The sequence below is a fragment of the Atractosteus spatula genome, chromosome 14, assembly GCF_055471065.1.
Source record: "Atractosteus spatula isolate fAtrSpa1 chromosome 14, fAtrSpa1.hap1, whole genome shotgun sequence".
NCBI lineage: Eukaryota > Metazoa > Chordata > Actinopteri > Semionotiformes > Lepisosteidae > Atractosteus > Atractosteus spatula.
The window spans coordinates 2,612,642-2,630,592 of NC_142719.1; the positions used below are offsets into that span (position 1 = coordinate 2,612,642).

Below are 17,951 nucleotides of genomic sequence, written 5' to 3' on the forward strand. Positions count from 1 at the left end.
TTAGAAGCAAAATCGAATGAGGATCCCTCGGGGGGAGGGGGGAGTTGGATTTGATCAGATCTGTCACTCAGCACCACTGCAGCTAGGTGGCCTTAAAGTCACAGTGTCTCCACAAAGCACTTCCTGTACAAAGGTGTATTTTGGCACACCATAGTAAAAACAGTGCATAGTGCAGTACTTGCTAATGCAATGAAATGTTAATTGTACTGATAAAGCTTGACTTTACCAGATCAATGATCTAAAGTCATGAGAAAACTGTGAATGAGCAATGTGCATTTACCTTGGCACAGTCCTGTCAGGACTCTAGACCGCACTTTGTGTCAGAATGGGGAAAACACTCACATTGCAATAATGCTGGCAGACAAAAAGTATCCAAAAAAAGCTTCCTGAGAGAGATCTAATTGCTTTAGCTTTAAAGACTGTAGCATTTAAAAACTTGAATCTCTTAATAAAAAATAATAATCATTAATAGTTTTTGTGTTATGACCCTAGCCAGAAATAAGCGGATTTGTGAAGATGGATAGACAGATTATTTTATTAATTTGATGCCATGCTTTCTACAGCATGCTGCACCACTCCATGTAATTCTATGGATCCAGCACATTAACAGATGCCAGACCTCAGTCAATATACAGTACGTAGTGTAGTGTGTCTGCAGTGATCCATGGATTTCAACAGGCAAGCGAAGGTCAGGTGCTGAGAGTGTTTGTGCCAGCTCAGAGCCAGCCAGGGCTGAGAGAGACAAAATGGAAGAGTGGGTGAGTGGAGGGAGAGAGCTGAGCTAATGAGTTTTGAAGAGGTATTTTAATGTTTTTTTTCCCTTCTGTTTATTTGACTATATGGCCTGATTATAGCAAACGTACCCAATCTAACCATGTTGGCCATTACAAATTTGGACATTCTTAAAACATTCACAAAGAACGCACTGTTGTTAGAGGTAGGGGAGTCTCTACCTGGTTTTCCACAGACCTGGGGAGAGACAGTCTGCTACTCCACAGAAGCAATCCTTAATTGTAACAGTTGCCGGGTGAGGCTCCCGTGAAAAGAGTATTTTAAGACCCTATACGAGGCAGCAAATCCAGAAAGGAATAGGGAACGGAGTTGAGGGAAGACACACGAGGTCTATTGGTGCTAACAGTGATGACAGTGACTTCCGTGCAGAAGTGAAGGGTGGGTATCCATTGCAACAAATCCAGGGAGGTCCACAGGAGAGTCAGGAAACAGTCCATATCCATTGTCGGGAAATCCATCCGGAGACAAAACAGGAACAGACACACGAAAAACAAGAACAGGGAATACGGGACTTCGTCCCAGGCTCCGGGCTCAGAAGGTCAGGGTGACTACGACTGGCCTATGCCCTCAGACTTCCAAGTGAACCCTGGTGGTAGGCGGGCCATGAGACAACCATTTTCCAAAGCTGAGGCCCAAAGGCTGGGGGAAGAAAACTTAAATAAGAGACTTAACTAGACACACCAGGAAGTAATTATTAAAAGGACTATCTAGAGAGGATTAGAGCGCCCTCTGGAGGAGGGGATGTCGACCATGCCATTAATACAATGATGTGATTTCCTGTGTGTGACTGCCACCCTCACACAGTTTGTCCAAGGACTCATTCAACACTGCTATGAGTCAGACACAATGCACCCTTGTTTTTGAAAATACTCTAACGGCTCTTAGACTTCAAACAGTAGTAATATTAAGGAAAGCCATCTATAGATAGTTCTGTGAGATGTAATAAATTGTGTGACCTTCTAGTAGACGCATCAGCACACTAGACCTTTAGTTCAACTGTAACCAACTCACCCACAATCTTTTGATGGCAGAAACAGATTGATCACGAGACTGCTGGCAAAACCAACACTTTCCACTCGGTTCTCAGAGTTGAGTCGTTGACATCGACCAGCACATGCAATTCTGCTCAATCGTTTTCGGCGCGCAGAGAAAGCAGAGAGCACACGTGGCTGCCCCCCCTGACTCTCCGATTCCTCTCCCTGTCTGGCTCTTCTCTTTCAGGTGATCCCAGGCCAGTCTTTTCCCTCCCGCAGTGCCTTCCCTCTGCGTGACCCACCATGACCCGGTCATGAAGGGCTACCATGTGAGCCGCAGCCTGTCCCAGCACTCATCCTCGGGGCCCTGCCACTGTATCCCTGAGGACGTGCCCCGCGACTACATGCCTCTCTACCACGACCCCCGCCCCTCCTTTGACCATTACCAGGGTGACCACCCCTCCTACTATCCCCCCGGGGGTCCGCCCGAGTCCCTGCCTCTGTCCGGCGGAGGCACTTTTCCCCGGTCGCACCCCAGCCAGACCTACGACTCCTGCGAGGAATGCCTGGCCTCTTCCTCGGCGGCGCAGCACCACCCTCCCTCCTCTTCCTCGAGCAAGATGCAGCGGCTGCCCCCTAACCTGCTGGACCAGTTCGAGAAGCAGCTGCCCTTCCACCCGGACGGCTTCCACACGCTGCAGTACCAGCGGGCAGCCAGCGGGGAGCAGCGCAGCGAGAGCCCCAGCCGCATCCGGCACCTGGTACACTCCGTCCAGCGGCTCTTCGCCAAGTCTCACTCCCTGGAGGCGCCCTCCAAGCGTGAGTACAACGGGACGCGGGCGGACCCCCGGAGGGGGGGCGGGGGGAGCGGACAGGGGCCCGAGGAAGGTGCCTACCCGCACTACCCTCCCCAGCAGCACCACGTCTCCCGCCAGCCGCGCCGCAGCAAGAGCCGGGAGCGGAGCAAGAGCGGGGAGTCGCGTCACCGCAGCAAGACGGCCGGCTGGTGGAGCTCCGACGACAACCTCGACAGCGACAGCAGCTTCCTGGTGCCGGGGGGCGGGGCGGCCGGGAGGGGAGGGGTGCCCCCCGGCCCCGAGGGTCTGGATGGGGCGCTGCAAGACCTGACGCTCAAGGCCCTCAAAGGCAAAGGGCCACCTGGGGAGTGCCTGGCCTGCACCAGCATGGCTCTGGCTGGGGAAAGCGGCCACTCCCTGAAGAGGAGCACCTGGTCCTCCATGACAGTGAGCCAGGCCAGGGAGGTCTACCCCTCCTCCAAAGCAGGCTACGACAAGGCGCTGGTGCCTCTGGACCCCGGCAAGGCCAAGGATCGCAGCTATCATTACTTACAGGTAAGAGGCCATCCAAGGCGAGGAAGCCACCTGCCTTCACCTCCAGCGACACACGCTCACACACCTTCTACAAGCAGAAGTGCTGACAGAGCACACCTTGTTTCAGAACACAGAGGACATGTTTAACTGTCCTAGATGAGTTTTAGATTTTTTTGTTTGGGTTCCTTTTTGGTGGTACTGCTGATGTTGACCTACAAGTAAAGGCGGACATGAAACAGTTTGGTTTGATTTCCCTTTAGACAGATGTTTCACTGAAGAATGAACAGAATGTTAAACTGCGAGCGCGGGGAAAGTCAGTATCCTTGATATCCTTAGTACAGACAGGACCAGACCTATTGCTTCCCTTTTTGATGCGTGCCACTTTTTCCACAGAAAACATGGGGACTATATCTGCAATGAGGCTGATAACTCAAGACCATATACCCAGAGGAACTCTGAGAGCTTGCAATTTAATCCCAGATACGTCTGCACTATTACTGCAGGCTCCTGCAACTTCAGTACACTGTTGTAATAGTGATATTTCAATACAATGTCTAGGTAATTGTAGTTTTATTGAAGTTACCATTAACATACAACCGTATGTCCCCAGGCTTTCTCACAGTAACAGAACTGTCACATGCAGGTACACTAGACTGTGTGAAAAAGCTTATCTTGACAGGAAAGAGCACAGTCTTTTGTACCTCCACGATTTTTCTTTACCTTTGAATGTGTGCCTGTTTTGTAGTCTTTTGTTTTATAAGTTTTCCCCATGCCCTTAAAGATGCATTAAAGATACAAAAGCTGTTTCAGAGCTGTTAGACACACTCATAACAGGTACGTTCGAATTATAATTGGTTTTAGCCACTTCACAAAATTAAAAAGTAGAACTCTCTTAAGAGAGTGAGGGTAAGGAACCACAATATTGATTTTGCCCTTATCCTTATTCATTGGTATGGTATAGCTGTACCTTAACTTACATACCACACCTTAATATACTAAGAGGCATTAAAAATATAACACATGAGTATTAGCATCAGCAGTATTTGTTGCATTTTAATGCCTTTCAGTACATGTTGGGAATAAGATATACTGTTCAACATTTTAAGTGCAAGCAGAAATGGCCTGATTTATTATTGGCTATTGTAAAATTATTATTAATGGCTCCTTTACATTCTTACATCAAATAATTGACAGCAGCTTCCACTTCCCCTTAAACTGTCTCAACTCCGAACAATGTTTCTTAAAGCCAAAATATTAAGTTCATTTCCGCTCATTTTAGTTGTCAAGTTAGAGTTATACCAGGCTGAAAAGAGACGAAAGGAAACACAAGAAGGCTCACACACCTGAAGAAGGCTCCACGGCCGAAACGCTGTGTTTCTTTCTTCTCTCTTCAGCAGGAATAAACCTTTCACTTGTTCCTTTGCAGCCTGCGCATGCTGACGCAGCTCCCCACCTGATATACCAGGCCCCTAATAAGTCTAACACCACCGGCTTGACATGTCTGCCTTTGACCAGTAACATACGATCGATATTTTAATAAACCCCATGAGGCAGAAAAGGGAATCACCGCCGAACACGGGAAATGCAACAGCGTTGCCTGTGCGACGACAGTAATAAGTGCTCTGGGTGCCCTTTGGGAAAAACAAAAGAAAAAAATTCAAAGGGCTTCAGAGCCAGCATACAGTCTTCCAGCCGTCCTCATTAGGTCAGCATCAATCAGAAGATGAATTACCAGCCCCCCGATGCCATTTCCACCCCTCCCTTACCACCGCTCCACTCCTAACCTGGTGCCCAGCTGTAGTTAAGGCATTGCGGTGAGTGCTAATGGGCAGCGCAGCTCGGCGGGCCTGATCAGAAGAGACGCCGACTGCTCTCAGCAGAGCCTGTGACTGTAGCGCTGGTGAGGGAGCAGGAGCCAATTTGTCACTGTCTCGGCTGCCAGGAGAGAGACGTTAACTGGCTACTAAATGCAATGGCAGTGTCATTGTTCGCTTGGGCTGCCCGTGGGGGTGTTAATGAGCGCGTCTCTCGTTCTGCGAGCATGAGGACGAGTGTGGCGCAGGGAGGGGCAGGGGTTAGGGAACACATTAGAAGCAAGCACATTTCTCCAAACCAAACTCCTAGCCATCAGTGCATTGTCCTTCCCTCTGAGCCCTGTGTGCTTGCAAAGGTTGCTCTGATAACCCAGGGTGGTGACACACTGAATGGCTAAACATTTGCACCAAATAATGCATTCAGCACACTGCCCCTACCTGCCCCTCGCCCTCTCCTTTCTGTAAATTGCCTCCGCAGAGCTAGAAAAAATGCCTTCTTTCTAGTCCGCTGCTTTCTGTTTGTGAAGGCTTGACCTTTAAAAGTACACTCCACTGATCAAATAACCAATCCCAGTCTTATTACAGGTTGATGATAGCCATCTTTAGGACCTTTCCTGTGTCCCACACTCCAGGACAATGCTTCTACTGTTCGGCGCGTCAGATGCAGAGTTGGTCTCGTACCTAAACTTGCAAGCTGCGCAGAGCAGCTGACACCTCCAAATAAATTGCACCACCCAGGCTCTGGTGCCCCATGATGGCCAAGAAATGAATTAAGAGTGAGAAAATGAAGCACTTCTGTGGAACGACAGCAAGGCACACACTCTCACTTCTGACCCTACAGACCCTGCAGCTGTAAGTCAGCTACACACATTTTCTAGGTTTTTGGCTAGAAAACATCAACAGCAAAAAAGGTTGAGAGTATAAAAGGAATAGATGTTTGGTTGCTCTTACACAGTTCCTTGTGAGCAGGGGGAAATAACCATTACCTTCTGCATCTGACCCTTATTTCCATTCATTCTAATTAAGCTGGGGTCACCTGGAGACAGTAGAGCTTCTCCAGAGGGAGCCAGTTAATAAAGTGAGGCCCCTGTGCCTGTTCTTTGTGGAAAAGGGCAGTTTAGCACTGACCTGCATGCCTGCGGGAGGCAGGATGAGAGGGGAGCACCTGGAGGAAGCCCATGTGTGAACTCCACAGGAAAGGCGGAATCCCACCCCAGAATCAGACCAAGAACAGCTGTAAGGCAGCTGAACCATCTGCTATGACACTGTGATACCGGTGGGAAAATAACCGTTTTACTGCATGTCTGTATGGAAATACAGTTTTCCAAAATAGCCGAGGAGCCTAAAATAGGGCTAAGACTTAGCAGGTTAACCTGGTGCCCTGTCACCAGGCAGGTAATTATAGGCACTGTGACAGTCTAGCAGCACTACAGCCAAGCTCCTCTGCCAGCTACTGCAGGTGGACAATTTATTAGCAGTTTAATTAAGTGTCAAGCAGCATGCCTTCGCCATGGAGCAGCCGCGCGTGCCAGCCTGCAGACTCTGCCGTGTCTCTGTGGCACGTCTCTGCAGTGCCCCCACTCAGCTAGGACAGTCCTAGAGCGGCACTCTGTGCTGTAACCCTTTTCACCGTCTAGTGACTGGATGAAATGAGCTCTAACAGCAAACAAGCCCCTGTTCCTAAGTCATAAGTGGTAAGTTCAGCACATCCTGTAGACACAGAACCTTAATGGCGGACTGGAAGTGAGCAGTCTAACCCTCACTCATATCTGCAGATGCCGTCCTTGCTGTCATTTAACATTTGATTTGAGTTTTACATGTACTTGAGAAGGGCTGGCCTGCTAGGGCGAAGCCTGTTTTTCTCCTTTGCCTCTTGAAACCGAAGGTGTCATGACGTTCTGCACTTGCTCTTTGACTTAGCGGAAGAACTGATCATATCTACCATTGTCATGATCATTCTTCACCAGAGTTTCTCCCTCCCTCTCCTTGGCCAGCTCTGCTGAAACATCTTGTTGTTCACTCGCAACTTGCAGCTTCTTATTTATAAATCCCACTATGTGACAAGATCCATAACTGGGTGAGAGCTTGTGCGTCTCCTAACCTCTGATAGCTTGTAGACATGTGTGTGACCCTTTATAAGATTTGTGTCCTGGTGTGTGCTCATCCAGTCTGGTTTTTCATGTCCATTCCTGCTGATGGTGAATCATACTGGCACTCAGGCAGAGCCTCGCTGAAATTAGGATTAAAAGCTTTATTAAACATGTCACTTTAAGACAGATTCTCTCTCTGGGGGACCCATCTCAGGGCCCTTCGGGACTCCAGAAAAATTGCAGCAGAATGCAAACAGGCAGACAGATTGTCACTCACAGAGCAACTCTGTACTCAACTGCTACCTCTGAGTCACGGTGACACTGAAAAATCAAGCAAATCTATTTCTTAGCCAATAAGGCGGCTGCAGTCCCATTACTCCGTCTGCCTGGTGGGATCTGAATGAAGCAGCTCAGATGCTTTTTTTAACAAAAAAAATTGTTTTGCGGCCAAGTTTCTAATTTCTGAGTGTTTGACATTTGTTATCTGCAGATTTTCTGTATTACAGTGTGTTTGTCCAGTTAGAAAACTTTCTTTGTTAGTGTATGTTTTTTTTGTACATTTACCGCTAAGGACAGCCCTCAGTGACAATACTTCCGTCATCTTCGTAGCTTTGCAAGTAAATGTGGGACAGTGATTAGTATATTAGTTTGTAATAGTGAAGTGAATAGCAACAACACAGGTTTTAATGAGACTGCATGCTTCAGAAGTTCAAAATCCAGTCCAGTCCAAGGAGAGTCATGCTGAAGGGCTGTACATTCCATTTCTGCATCACTAGGTTGAGTGCCAACAATATTCTGTTCCGGTGCAAAAATCTTCTCCGCTCATTCAAAGTCCCAATAAGCCATCGTCTCATTCAGTCGCAATGCCTGTGAGAAGACATGCCCGTGTCTGCGTCAATCACGCTGTCCATGTGGCGCAGGTCCCGTCGGACGACTGGGCAGGGGGCTGCCCGGGCGGCGGCCCGGACTCGGGCGGGGAGATCCCCTGTCGGCGCATGCGCAGCGGCAGCTACATCAAGGCCATGGGCGACGACGACAGCGGGGACTCAGACGCCAGCCCCAAGGCCTCCCCTAAGTCGGCACTGATTGCCCAGAGGGACGCCCTCCGGAGGTCCGTCAGCATGGATCAGCGTTGCAGCAGCTCCAAGTGAGACCCCCCCCACCCCGCCCGCCATTTTCTTTCCGGCCTATCCGATCAAGTACCCTCCGCCATGTGCTTTTCTTTCTGGGGTTCACCTAAGACGCTCATTACCTCCTTTAAACGTTCAACGTTGTATAGCTTGTACGGTGACGAGGACCACTATAATAGACCATTGCACAGCCTATACTCCCCATGCAGTTGATCGCACTAAAAATACTAAATTTATTATAAGTAAACCCTGTAATTTTGTTTTCTTATATGTTTTTCCAAATTCCTTTTAAATCACATGCTTTGATATAAATATTATATTATGTTCACACAGTAGCCTTTTATAGGTAGGACAGTGTTTCCTTCATGCACAGAACCACCAGCCACTGAAATCAGGAATAAGCAGGGAGGGCATTACGAAAGGAGGTGGCTGTGCAGGCTGGTTGCTTGTTGATCTCATGTGCTCCATGTCTGCCACCCTGCAGGCACCCCTGTAAGCAGTGCACCGACGTGTACCCTACCAGCCGCACCACACCAAAAAACAGCTCCAGGTCCCACAGCTATACCCGCTCGCTGACCAGCTCACAGGTAAGCCTGCCACTGTCTGTAACTCTCCATGTGCAAAGCATGCGTTCAATCGAGGGATGTGTGTGTGTGGTATGTGGAGATGCTGTGCAACCAAAGAGTGCCAGCAGCTTACTGAGTAAAATCTTCAAAGCAATTTCTTGTAATGTGCCTAGCTAGCCACCAGGGGTCATTTGTTTCAGACAAAGCTCAGCTAGAACACTGGAAACTGGGCATGCATCAGTACTCAGCAGATGGGCCAAACTGCACACCAACTGCAACACATTATTTGAGCCTCATTATTTCCTCTCCCAAGCCAGTGGTCCCCTATACCAAACGCAGACTCGTTACACTTGTGCTAAAGGGGAACATCTCCTGGCAAAGAATTTGCAGTCAGTGTCTTTATTAAACGCTATTCATGTGTCCATCCCATGTGATACGCAGAGAGCATATCTTTGAAGATAGTGGTATTGTTTCTGGTCCCTGAGGGACCTTGAGGGTGATATGTTTGGTGTGAATCACTGTGTCTACTGCTGATGAGTTCTCTGCCCCTGTGGCTGGAAGGTTTGCCGGTTCAAATCCTACTCCGGCCGGCAGAAGAATCCTACTCCGTTGGGCCCCTGAGCAAGACCCTTAACCCCAACTGCTCCAGGGGTGCCGTATAAATGGCTGACCCTGCGCTCTGACCCCAAGCTTCTCTCCCTGTCTGTATGTCTCATAGAGAGCGAGTTGGGGTATGTGAAAAGACTAATTCCTAATGCAAGAAATTGTATCTGGCCAACAAAGTGATCTTATCTCTGATCTTCTATATTACATTACTGAGGCATTTTTGCTTCTTCAATGAGCACACACCACTGTGTCTTCCTCAACGACCGCTCACAGCAGCCCTTTCAGTCCTGTATAACTGTTGCTCCTCCCTGGGCCAGGAAGTGAAATAAGGCTTCTGTAATAACCCTGCGCCCTGTGTCGCAGCTGGGCGAGACGCTGAATCGGCAGTTCGAAGCAGTGTGCGAGTCGGTGTTCGGCGAGGTGGAGTCTCAGGCCGTGGACGCCCTGGACCTGCCGGGATGTTTTCGGATGCGCAGCCACAGCTACATACGAGCCATCCAGGCCGGCTGTTCGCAGGACGATGACTGTCTGCCTGTCTTCTCTCTGGCTGCGTCCCAGGGAGGGGGCAAGTCGGCAGGTAGTGAGACACAGCTCTCTCTCTCTCCCTCGCCTTTCTCTGCACTGTCACCTCTTTTCTTCTCTCCCTTTCATTCAGTTTCTGTCTGTCTCCATCTCGTCTTTTATCACTCAGGAATTCTTCAAAACCCTCCAGGGAGTAAAATGATTTTTTTTGTTGTTGGGATTTTTTCCTTCAGTACTTTAAGTCTTCAGCTCCCTGCCTGGCTTCCTTTCTGCAAGTTTAGCAAATCTGTTCAAAACTGCGGAGGTGTCACATTTTGCAGTACATCTCTGCACAGAATGTAGTCATGCTGGGAGCTGCGAACACTGTAGTAAGGATGGAAGCTTTAAGAAGAGAAAAAAGAAAAAGGATATATATAAAAGAGGGTATAAGAGGGTATCTTCTCAATTTCAGGAGATAAATTCCATGTTCTCCAATCTGGTTGCCTTCAGTTCTGACAGCCCTGACAGGCTTCTCTCTCAGAATGGCAGAAATGAGCTGGAGAGGCCAGGTTGTTATAATACAGAGATTTGTGTGATGTTTTTTCCCCCTGTCCAGCACAGCTGTCCAAGACATACAGATGTACAGTAGCACAATCGTAAAGCACAGCGCAGGCTTTGTGCTGTGGCTGTGATGCGCAGTTTGAAATAACGTTCTGTCTCTTCAAAGAAAATGATGTGCATTCAATTTTCTGAAAGGGAGCGCTTTGTCCTTGCAGTCCTTTTTCTTATACAAATTCTGTCTGCCCTATTTCTCATTCACTGTGTCGTCTCATCCCTTCTTTCATATTCATTTCCAAATCCTATATTTCTCCCATCTTCCCCCTTCCCTTTCCCTCTTCTTTCACCTTCATTTTCTCTATCTCCCCTAATTCTTCACTCTCGTTTTCCTCCTCTCTCTCTTTCCCTGACCAAACACTCCCCCCTTGCCCCACGTGTCCCTCTCCCTCTCGCAGTGTTCCCACACCGGAAGGCACCCCCTCCTCTCCCGCCCCGCATGTCCAAGCCACTCATTTCAGTGACCGCGCAGAGCAGCACTGAATCCACGCAGGACGCCTACTTCCAGAACACAGGGCAGCCCAAAGCAGGACGTGGAAAACAGCACAGCAACTCAGCCGACAGTCTAGATGGAGGGGGGCGCTCATCCCGTAGCGGCTACTACCAGGGTGGCTCCGGCTCCGGCTCTGGCACAGGCACTGGGCGTGGCAAGCAGCACAGCAATTCTGCAGAGAGCCTGGATGGGAGCAGAGGGTCCCGGGATGCCTATTACCACAGCGGCCAGGGGCCTGCGAGAGCCAAGCAACACAGTAACTCCGCCGATAACCTGCTGGAAGGGGGGAGAAGCTCGCGGGAGAGGGACCGGCCCGGGGGCAGCCTGGGGAAGTCCGCGTCTCTCCCCCAGAACAGCTTCTCCGTGGGCAGGCCAAGCAGCAGCGCTGGGTCAGAGGAACACAAGCAGGACAGCCGGGGGAGGAAGTGGAGGCCCTCCATCGCAGTGCAGGTCAGTTCACCTCTGACAGAGCATCCCGATCTTGGGCCTCTGGTACAGCTGATCATTGCAGCACACCCAGAGACCATGCTGCCCTATCACTTGCTGTCTTAAAAGAGCGGTGTTGGAGCAGGATCTGTAGATAGTGAGAAAAAGCTTTCAGATCCTACGGCTCAGAATTATCTGTGCACACCCAACAATCTCAAGGTAACAGCAGGAGCACGCTGGGCTTTGACAGCTGACGCTTCAGTCGGCCTAATCCTGGAGCCAGTCTGTCACCTAAACCCCCTTTCTAAATACTTGCTGAAACAGAGTTTCCACTGAGAGCATTTGTTAATTCCCAAGTTTCATTTCATGTAATATCACTATATCTTTCAGAAAGTTTTGAAAACAGATAGAAAATTGATATGCTCTCATGCATGCGTCTCCATCTCTGGTCCTAGGGAGCCACAATCTAGCCGGTTTTATAAGAGATCATTATGTCATTAATTCCTTATTTGAGCACAACACCTGTTAATCAACAATGTACAGGCATTCCCATCCTTTCAAAAAAAAGTAGTTTAGGCTGACCTATAGGATTTTCTGGATTGGAGCTTTCCCTGACCAGGGTTGGAGACCCCAGTTCTAATTCATGCTCACGAGCTTGTTACAAAAGAAAAAGTAAAGATTAAACTTGTCTGATGGGTCTTTTAAATAATAAACACCAACACATTCTGTGAATGACCTTACCTCCGTTAAACTGAAATCAACCTGACAGAGTGAATGGGTTATGGCAGTGACCAGAAGCATGGTGGACAGGGTGTGAGAGGGTATTTCTGTGACTCTGCTGTTCTTTGTCCTGCAGGTCGACAGCTCAGAGACACTCTCGGACTCGGACACGGAAAGCAAGGCACTTCGGGAGGTGCATTCCATCGGAGTCCAGGTGGAAGAGGATAAGCGGTAAGTCCTGGAAGAATCCGTTCTCTGCAGATTTGCTCGCTTCCGTCTCCTCGTTGGATTCCTACAGATTTTGCAACTAAGACGAACACTTGCGCCCAACTCCAAAAAGCCCAAGGTGACTAAACAGTTATTTAAATGCAGCTCTTGATGTCATAAAAATCTGAGGACACTGTGGAAACAGGGGTGTCTGGGATATGGAAATGGATGGTGTATAGAGGTTTGAATTTCATTACTGTAGATTCTGATGTTGCCTGTCTACCTGGTAACTACTGTAGGAGTCTCGCACAAGTCCGTCCTGAGTAATATAGGAATAGACATTTCCATACTTCCTTTTACTATATTTGCAGCTTGGCAACTTTTGCTACAAAAATAAAAGTTCCTTCAATTTATTGCTCTCGACTTGATTTTCCCTTTGATTTGTGAAAACAAACATTTCACCAGAACAAATATGAGCAAAAAGGAAATGTGGCTCAGAAGTTGGGCTAAAGGAATGACTGTGTTAGGAGTGAGTGAGCCACAACCACGCTTGTTCTTCAGCACATAATGGTGTGAAGGGATGATTCAGCTCTCCTGTCAGTGTGCAAGATTCACAGCCACCCTCCTTGACCATCATTTACCTCTCTGCACAGGGGGAGTGCGGCCAGTGGATGGGAAGAGAGGGTAGGAGGTGCTTTGCCATGCAGGGAGAGGGCAGCAGGTGTGATGTGTATCATGTGCTGAACAGGCGGATGGTGCAGAGTGTGTTGAATGGGTATGTGACGAAGGGTGTTTGGCATGCTGTCTCTTTGGCACTGTTGTAGGAGAAGCACACAACACACAGCTGCAGTGTGCCCAAGGAGACTATGGATCTAGAAAACTACTGAGGAAAGAAATATGGAGAGGTGAAAGGAAAGAGAGTGGGAGAAGGACAGGGAAAGAGTGAAGTTAAGTGGATGTCTACAGAAGCGGTATGATTGACAGCCCTCCTGCCCTGTGCTCTGCCCCATGCCAGGCGTGCCCGCTTCAAGCGCTCGAACAGTGTGACAGCAAGTGTGCAGGCTGACCTGGAGACCGAGGGCTTCCCTGGGCTGAGCATCTCTACGCAGGACAAGGGGTTGCAGTTTGGCTGCTCCTTCCAGCGGCACTCCTCGGAGCCCGAGTCTTCCAGCCAGTACAGCGAGTACCGCACCGTGCACACGCAGGGCCAGTGGGCCTACCGCGAGGACTACCACAATGCCTACGAGGGCGGGCCCAGCTCCGTGAGCACACCGGCCCCCAGGCCTCTGGAGCGCGCCTGGCAATCGGAGGGCCCCCGCAGCCTCCCTGACTCCGGCCGCGCCTCCCCCTGCCTCCGCGATGGAGAGTTCTTCCTGCGCCTCCTGCAGACGGAGGTGGAGAGGATGGAGGGCTGGTGTCAGATGATGGAGAGGGAGGCAGAGGAGCACGACTTACCCGAGGAGAGTGAGTAGCAGAGCGCAGGTGGTCCAGGCCAGGGGGTAAGGGGAGAGCCTCGGGTGACCCAGCTGTTTGTTTTCCTACAGCTCTGTCATATTGGATATCAACATTTTCCAAGTTTCCAACTAAGCTTCCACCATCGTAGCAGCCTTCTTCAAGGCCTTACAGCTCTAACGAGACCGAGGGGCCAGATTCGGCTTGATGTTTTTTAGAAACTGCAGGTCTGGTAGAAATCGCACAGACTGAGTGAATCTGCCTCTTTTAAATATATACATGGAGAAAAGCTGCAGCTTGGCAAACCTGATAGGGATTAAACAGCTTTGTGTGGTCTTAATGATTTTCTTGCATTTTTGTCCTCCTTGCCCTTGCAGTTCTGGAGAAGATCCGCAGTGCGGTGGGCAGTGCCCAGTTGCTGATGTCCCAGAAGGTGCAACAGTTTTTCCGGCTGTGCCAGCAGAGCGTGGTGAGTGCGTCTTTTCCTGAACCATGCGCTTTATCTCGGCCTCACAATTTCGCAATTATATCACTTTTCCTGGACCGCTCATTTAGGATCGATTTATCTCAGAAACTGCATATCGGTTCAATTCCCCTGTGTCTTTCTGTCTGTGAATGTGCATTTGTACGCTGGCCTGTCCACTTTTTCCAGGATCCTTCTGCCTACCCACAGCCGAGTTCCCAAGACCTGGCAGGATTCTGGGACCTGCTCCAATTGGCCATGGAGGACGTGCGAGGGAAATTCCAGGAGCTGCTGAAGATAAAGGATGCTGGCTGGAGACTGGCCGACAAGAAGGCGAGTGAGAGAGCGGTACGGCAGGAGCCAAGAGCATCTCCGTCTCCTCCTCCTCTGCTTGCTTAGCTCCCGCTTCACTTTCCCTCTGCTCCCTGGGCTGCGCCTCATCCCTCCATACTAGTTTGCTGGACCTGTGGTATACTGCGATAAAGGCTGACTGGAGTGTGCTGAACCTCATCACATCCGTGCCATAGAACAGAGAGGTGTGGAGACACATAATGCAGCCTGTAGGAAAGCGCTGCATGCCATAAACAGTCACAATAAAACCAGGACGCTACTATACAAAATACTGTGTTCATTTAGCATGGTAAACTTTCATAAGAATCTCTCTTTCTTCCCCTTTTTCCCTTCCCCCATCTCCTCCCTTCTCTGCCAAACCCCTAAAACAGTAAGATGACTAAAACTGAAGTGTCACACAAATACAGACAACCTAATTAACTCTTTCTCCTTCCTTTCTCCCTCTCCTCACCCTCTCCACCTGGAATCTCCTTACACCCTCTTCTTTTCCCTCTATCTTTTTCATGCTGCCTGTGCTCCGTCTACATGCTCTCTCCTTTTCCTCTTTGGTTTTCGCTGTACCCAATCACTCCTGGCTCTGGCTTTTTTCAACCTTCTCCATCACTGTTTTCCTCCTTCCGATGCTCCCTGCTTCTCCATGCATCCTCCTCCTTCTTCCATCTCCCCGTCGCTTTCAGGAGGATAAGAAGACTCCTCCTCCGTTACCAAAGAAACCGGGGGCAGGAGGCGCGAGTGGAGCTGGGGTCATGCTGGTTTCAAGAGGGGGGAAAGCTCTCCCTGTGAGAGAGAAGTCCCTGGACCTGGGAGACCGGCAGCGACAGGAAGCTCGAAGGAGACTCCAGGCCGCCAAGCGTGCCGCGTCCTTCCGGCAAAACTCTGCCACCGAGAGTGCCGACAGCATCGAGATCTACATCCCTGAGGCCCAAACCCGGCTCTGAGCACAGCTGGCAAACCTGGGCTCACAGTTCCCTCTCCCCCTCCCTGCCCATCTCTTCTTCTTGTCAGACAAAGTACGCACAGGTCCTACTCACGAACTTCCCACTTTGTCAGCAGGACAGTAAGGGAGCAGACAGAAAGGCAGGGGATCGCATAGTCTTGACTATGCAAAAGATGAAGATTTGGCAAAAAAGTTCAAACATTTCTCCTACCATAGATTCTTTCTTGGAACTAGGTTCCTGTGAATGATTTCATATAAGTTATATCTCCCCGACCAAAACCTGAAGGCAGTTCAGCCCATGCTACAGAAATCACCCTCATCGCACTGTCGTCACACTTGAGCAGGGATGTTGTTCACAGACATTTAAATCATCGCCCATTGGCCCGAAGGAGAATTTCTTGTTGCTCAACAGGAACGGAGTGAAAAAGGAGAAATGATTAACAAAGCCAGACAGAATAGACATAGCAAAATTAAGCAGTGTGAATGGAAAAGATCCCGCAAAGGAACTACAAAGGATCGTCAGCGTTATAGTGCTTGAAAAAGAACTGAGCTGAGTGATAATAGACAATAGCCTCACATACCAAGCTGACATCCCAGTGCCCACAACACGGACAGAAATGATTTGAAATGAACTGTTACTTTTTAAAAGTCTTCTGATGCAACACCACTGCAGAGGGATAACCAGACTGTTCAGATCGAGACAGACGACTCGTTCAGATCATCACTTGCTCTCTCATTTCCACGCACAAGGAACATGTGCAGTCCCCGTGAGGTTCCTTTAATTGGCCCACTGATTGAGTGACAGATGAACGACGTGAAAGGCAGCAAATCAGAACGTGATCAAGGGTGCTCGTGCTGTACTGCTTATTCAGACTCTGTTCTAGGGAGTGCCGCGCTCCACGTCTCATTCCCTCACCAAACTTCGGCGGCACAGGGAAGGGACTCCAAGGATCTTCAGAGATTCTCCGGGTGGAGCTCCTAGACGTCAAAACAGTAAAAAAAAAGTCTTGAAACAACTCAGTATTGCCAAGGTGTTTAAAATTAACAATGGACACATATAAAATGCACAATTCGCCTTCATATACTGGATACTTATTATACTTTATACTTATTTTTTAATATTCTCCTGTAGCCACAGTTGCTTTAGTCTTGGAAGTGGACTGTGGACACAGTGAGCCTCAGTGATGAAGACTCTCTTAACATCAAAATTAAGGTACAGTTCTCCCACCATCACCAGGCTGGCCAGTCTCTGACAAATCCATTGTGAGAAGTACACAATATCAGTATTACTGTTATAGCACTTGAGCACAGAATTCAGGATCACTGGAAACTAAGCCACTTTCAAAGATTTTTTGCAATCAAGTTGAATGCATGTATATACTGTAAAAAAACAGCTTGTGGTTGTGGTGGTTGGGGATCAAGACAATCCCATTAACTGTGCAAGCACAGTCTTCACACAGTGTAAATCTCCGTAGTACCACAAAGCATAGTGGGGTGTCTAGAAGGTGACCCCAGCTCTGTGCAGGGTACTGTCTTTATTGAGGATGCAGTACTGTATCTGCTGTAACTGTAAACCACTTGCAGAACAAATGAGTATTGAGTTTTTTTTAAACCACTGTGTTGTTGCTGTTGCATTTATTACTATTATTGATATTTCACTTTTTTTCTCCTACCAGAAACAGCAGAATATGCATACAATTATAACTGTGGTACTGTGGTATATTTTCCGCAAAACTGAAAACCAGTTGCTTGTGGAAACAGTATGGTAATAATTTTATATATATACATTACATTTATATGTGAGTGTGCCCAAATGTGACAATTCAATTTTCTTTAATGTTTGCGAAAATTTCTGCATATCAGTGCCAGATCAGAGCCGATTTGTGCCAAATCCCATCTTTTAGGTGAAACAATGCAAATATGGATTCTTGGTGGGGAAGGTGAAGCTCTCTGCTCCCCCTTGTGTTTAAAATGTGCCATCACAAAGAATACAATGTCACACTCGCTATCCTGATGGATACCTGGGTACTGCTGTTCTGAAGGGGTGTGTCACTTGCCTTTTTAATAAACAATCATGTAACCCTGCTAACTGAACTGAATGAAATCTCATAAAATATTTTAATGTGAAATGTATATTTTAGTACAGTTTAATTATCTATGTTTGTAGTATGAGATTGATTATATATATAGTGTATATACAAATACATTCATATATGAAATATTAAAACTATAAATAGCTCAAGCCAAGAAAAACTTTCAAATTCAGAAAACACAAGGAAACAAGGTTCTCGAGGAAGGAAAATGAACAATGTTCACACTGGCGACTCTGGGTCTGCGGGTCTCTCTCTCCAGAATTCAGGAGCTGGAGGTGTGTGTGTTTAATGATGTTTTCTGTTTTATTTTCACAGCTCACAAACATCTGCTTTGACTTCCTTTTTCTAGTAATAAGCAACACGTGCCTAAGAGAGGGGTATCGGTAATTT

The 17,951-nt window shown here is 48.4% G+C and overlaps 1 protein-coding gene across 1 annotated transcript in view; it reads left to right on the top strand.

The window, feature by feature from the left end:
- dlgap3 (DLG associated protein 3) overlaps nucleotides 1-15,469 on the top strand; it is a 54,669-nt gene extending 39,200 nt beyond the window's left edge. The window contains exons 2-11 of the mRNA XM_088932710.1: nucleotides 2,014-3,118; nucleotides 7,922-8,148; nucleotides 8,616-8,718; nucleotides 9,667-9,880; nucleotides 10,818-11,362; nucleotides 12,195-12,289; nucleotides 13,281-13,729; nucleotides 14,095-14,186; nucleotides 14,370-14,528; nucleotides 15,209-15,469. Coding sequence (XP_088788836.1) covers nucleotides 2,081-3,118; nucleotides 7,922-8,148; nucleotides 8,616-8,718; nucleotides 9,667-9,880; nucleotides 10,818-11,362; nucleotides 12,195-12,289; nucleotides 13,281-13,729; nucleotides 14,095-14,186; nucleotides 14,370-14,528; nucleotides 15,209-15,469 — 3,183 coding nt within the window. The 5' untranslated portion in view covers nucleotides 2,014-2,080. The remainder of the gene's footprint in view (nucleotides 1-2,013; nucleotides 3,119-7,921; nucleotides 8,149-8,615; nucleotides 8,719-9,666; nucleotides 9,881-10,817; nucleotides 11,363-12,194; nucleotides 12,290-13,280; nucleotides 13,730-14,094; nucleotides 14,187-14,369; nucleotides 14,529-15,208) is intronic.
- The last annotated feature ends 2,482 nt before the right edge of the window (nucleotides 15,470-17,951 follow it).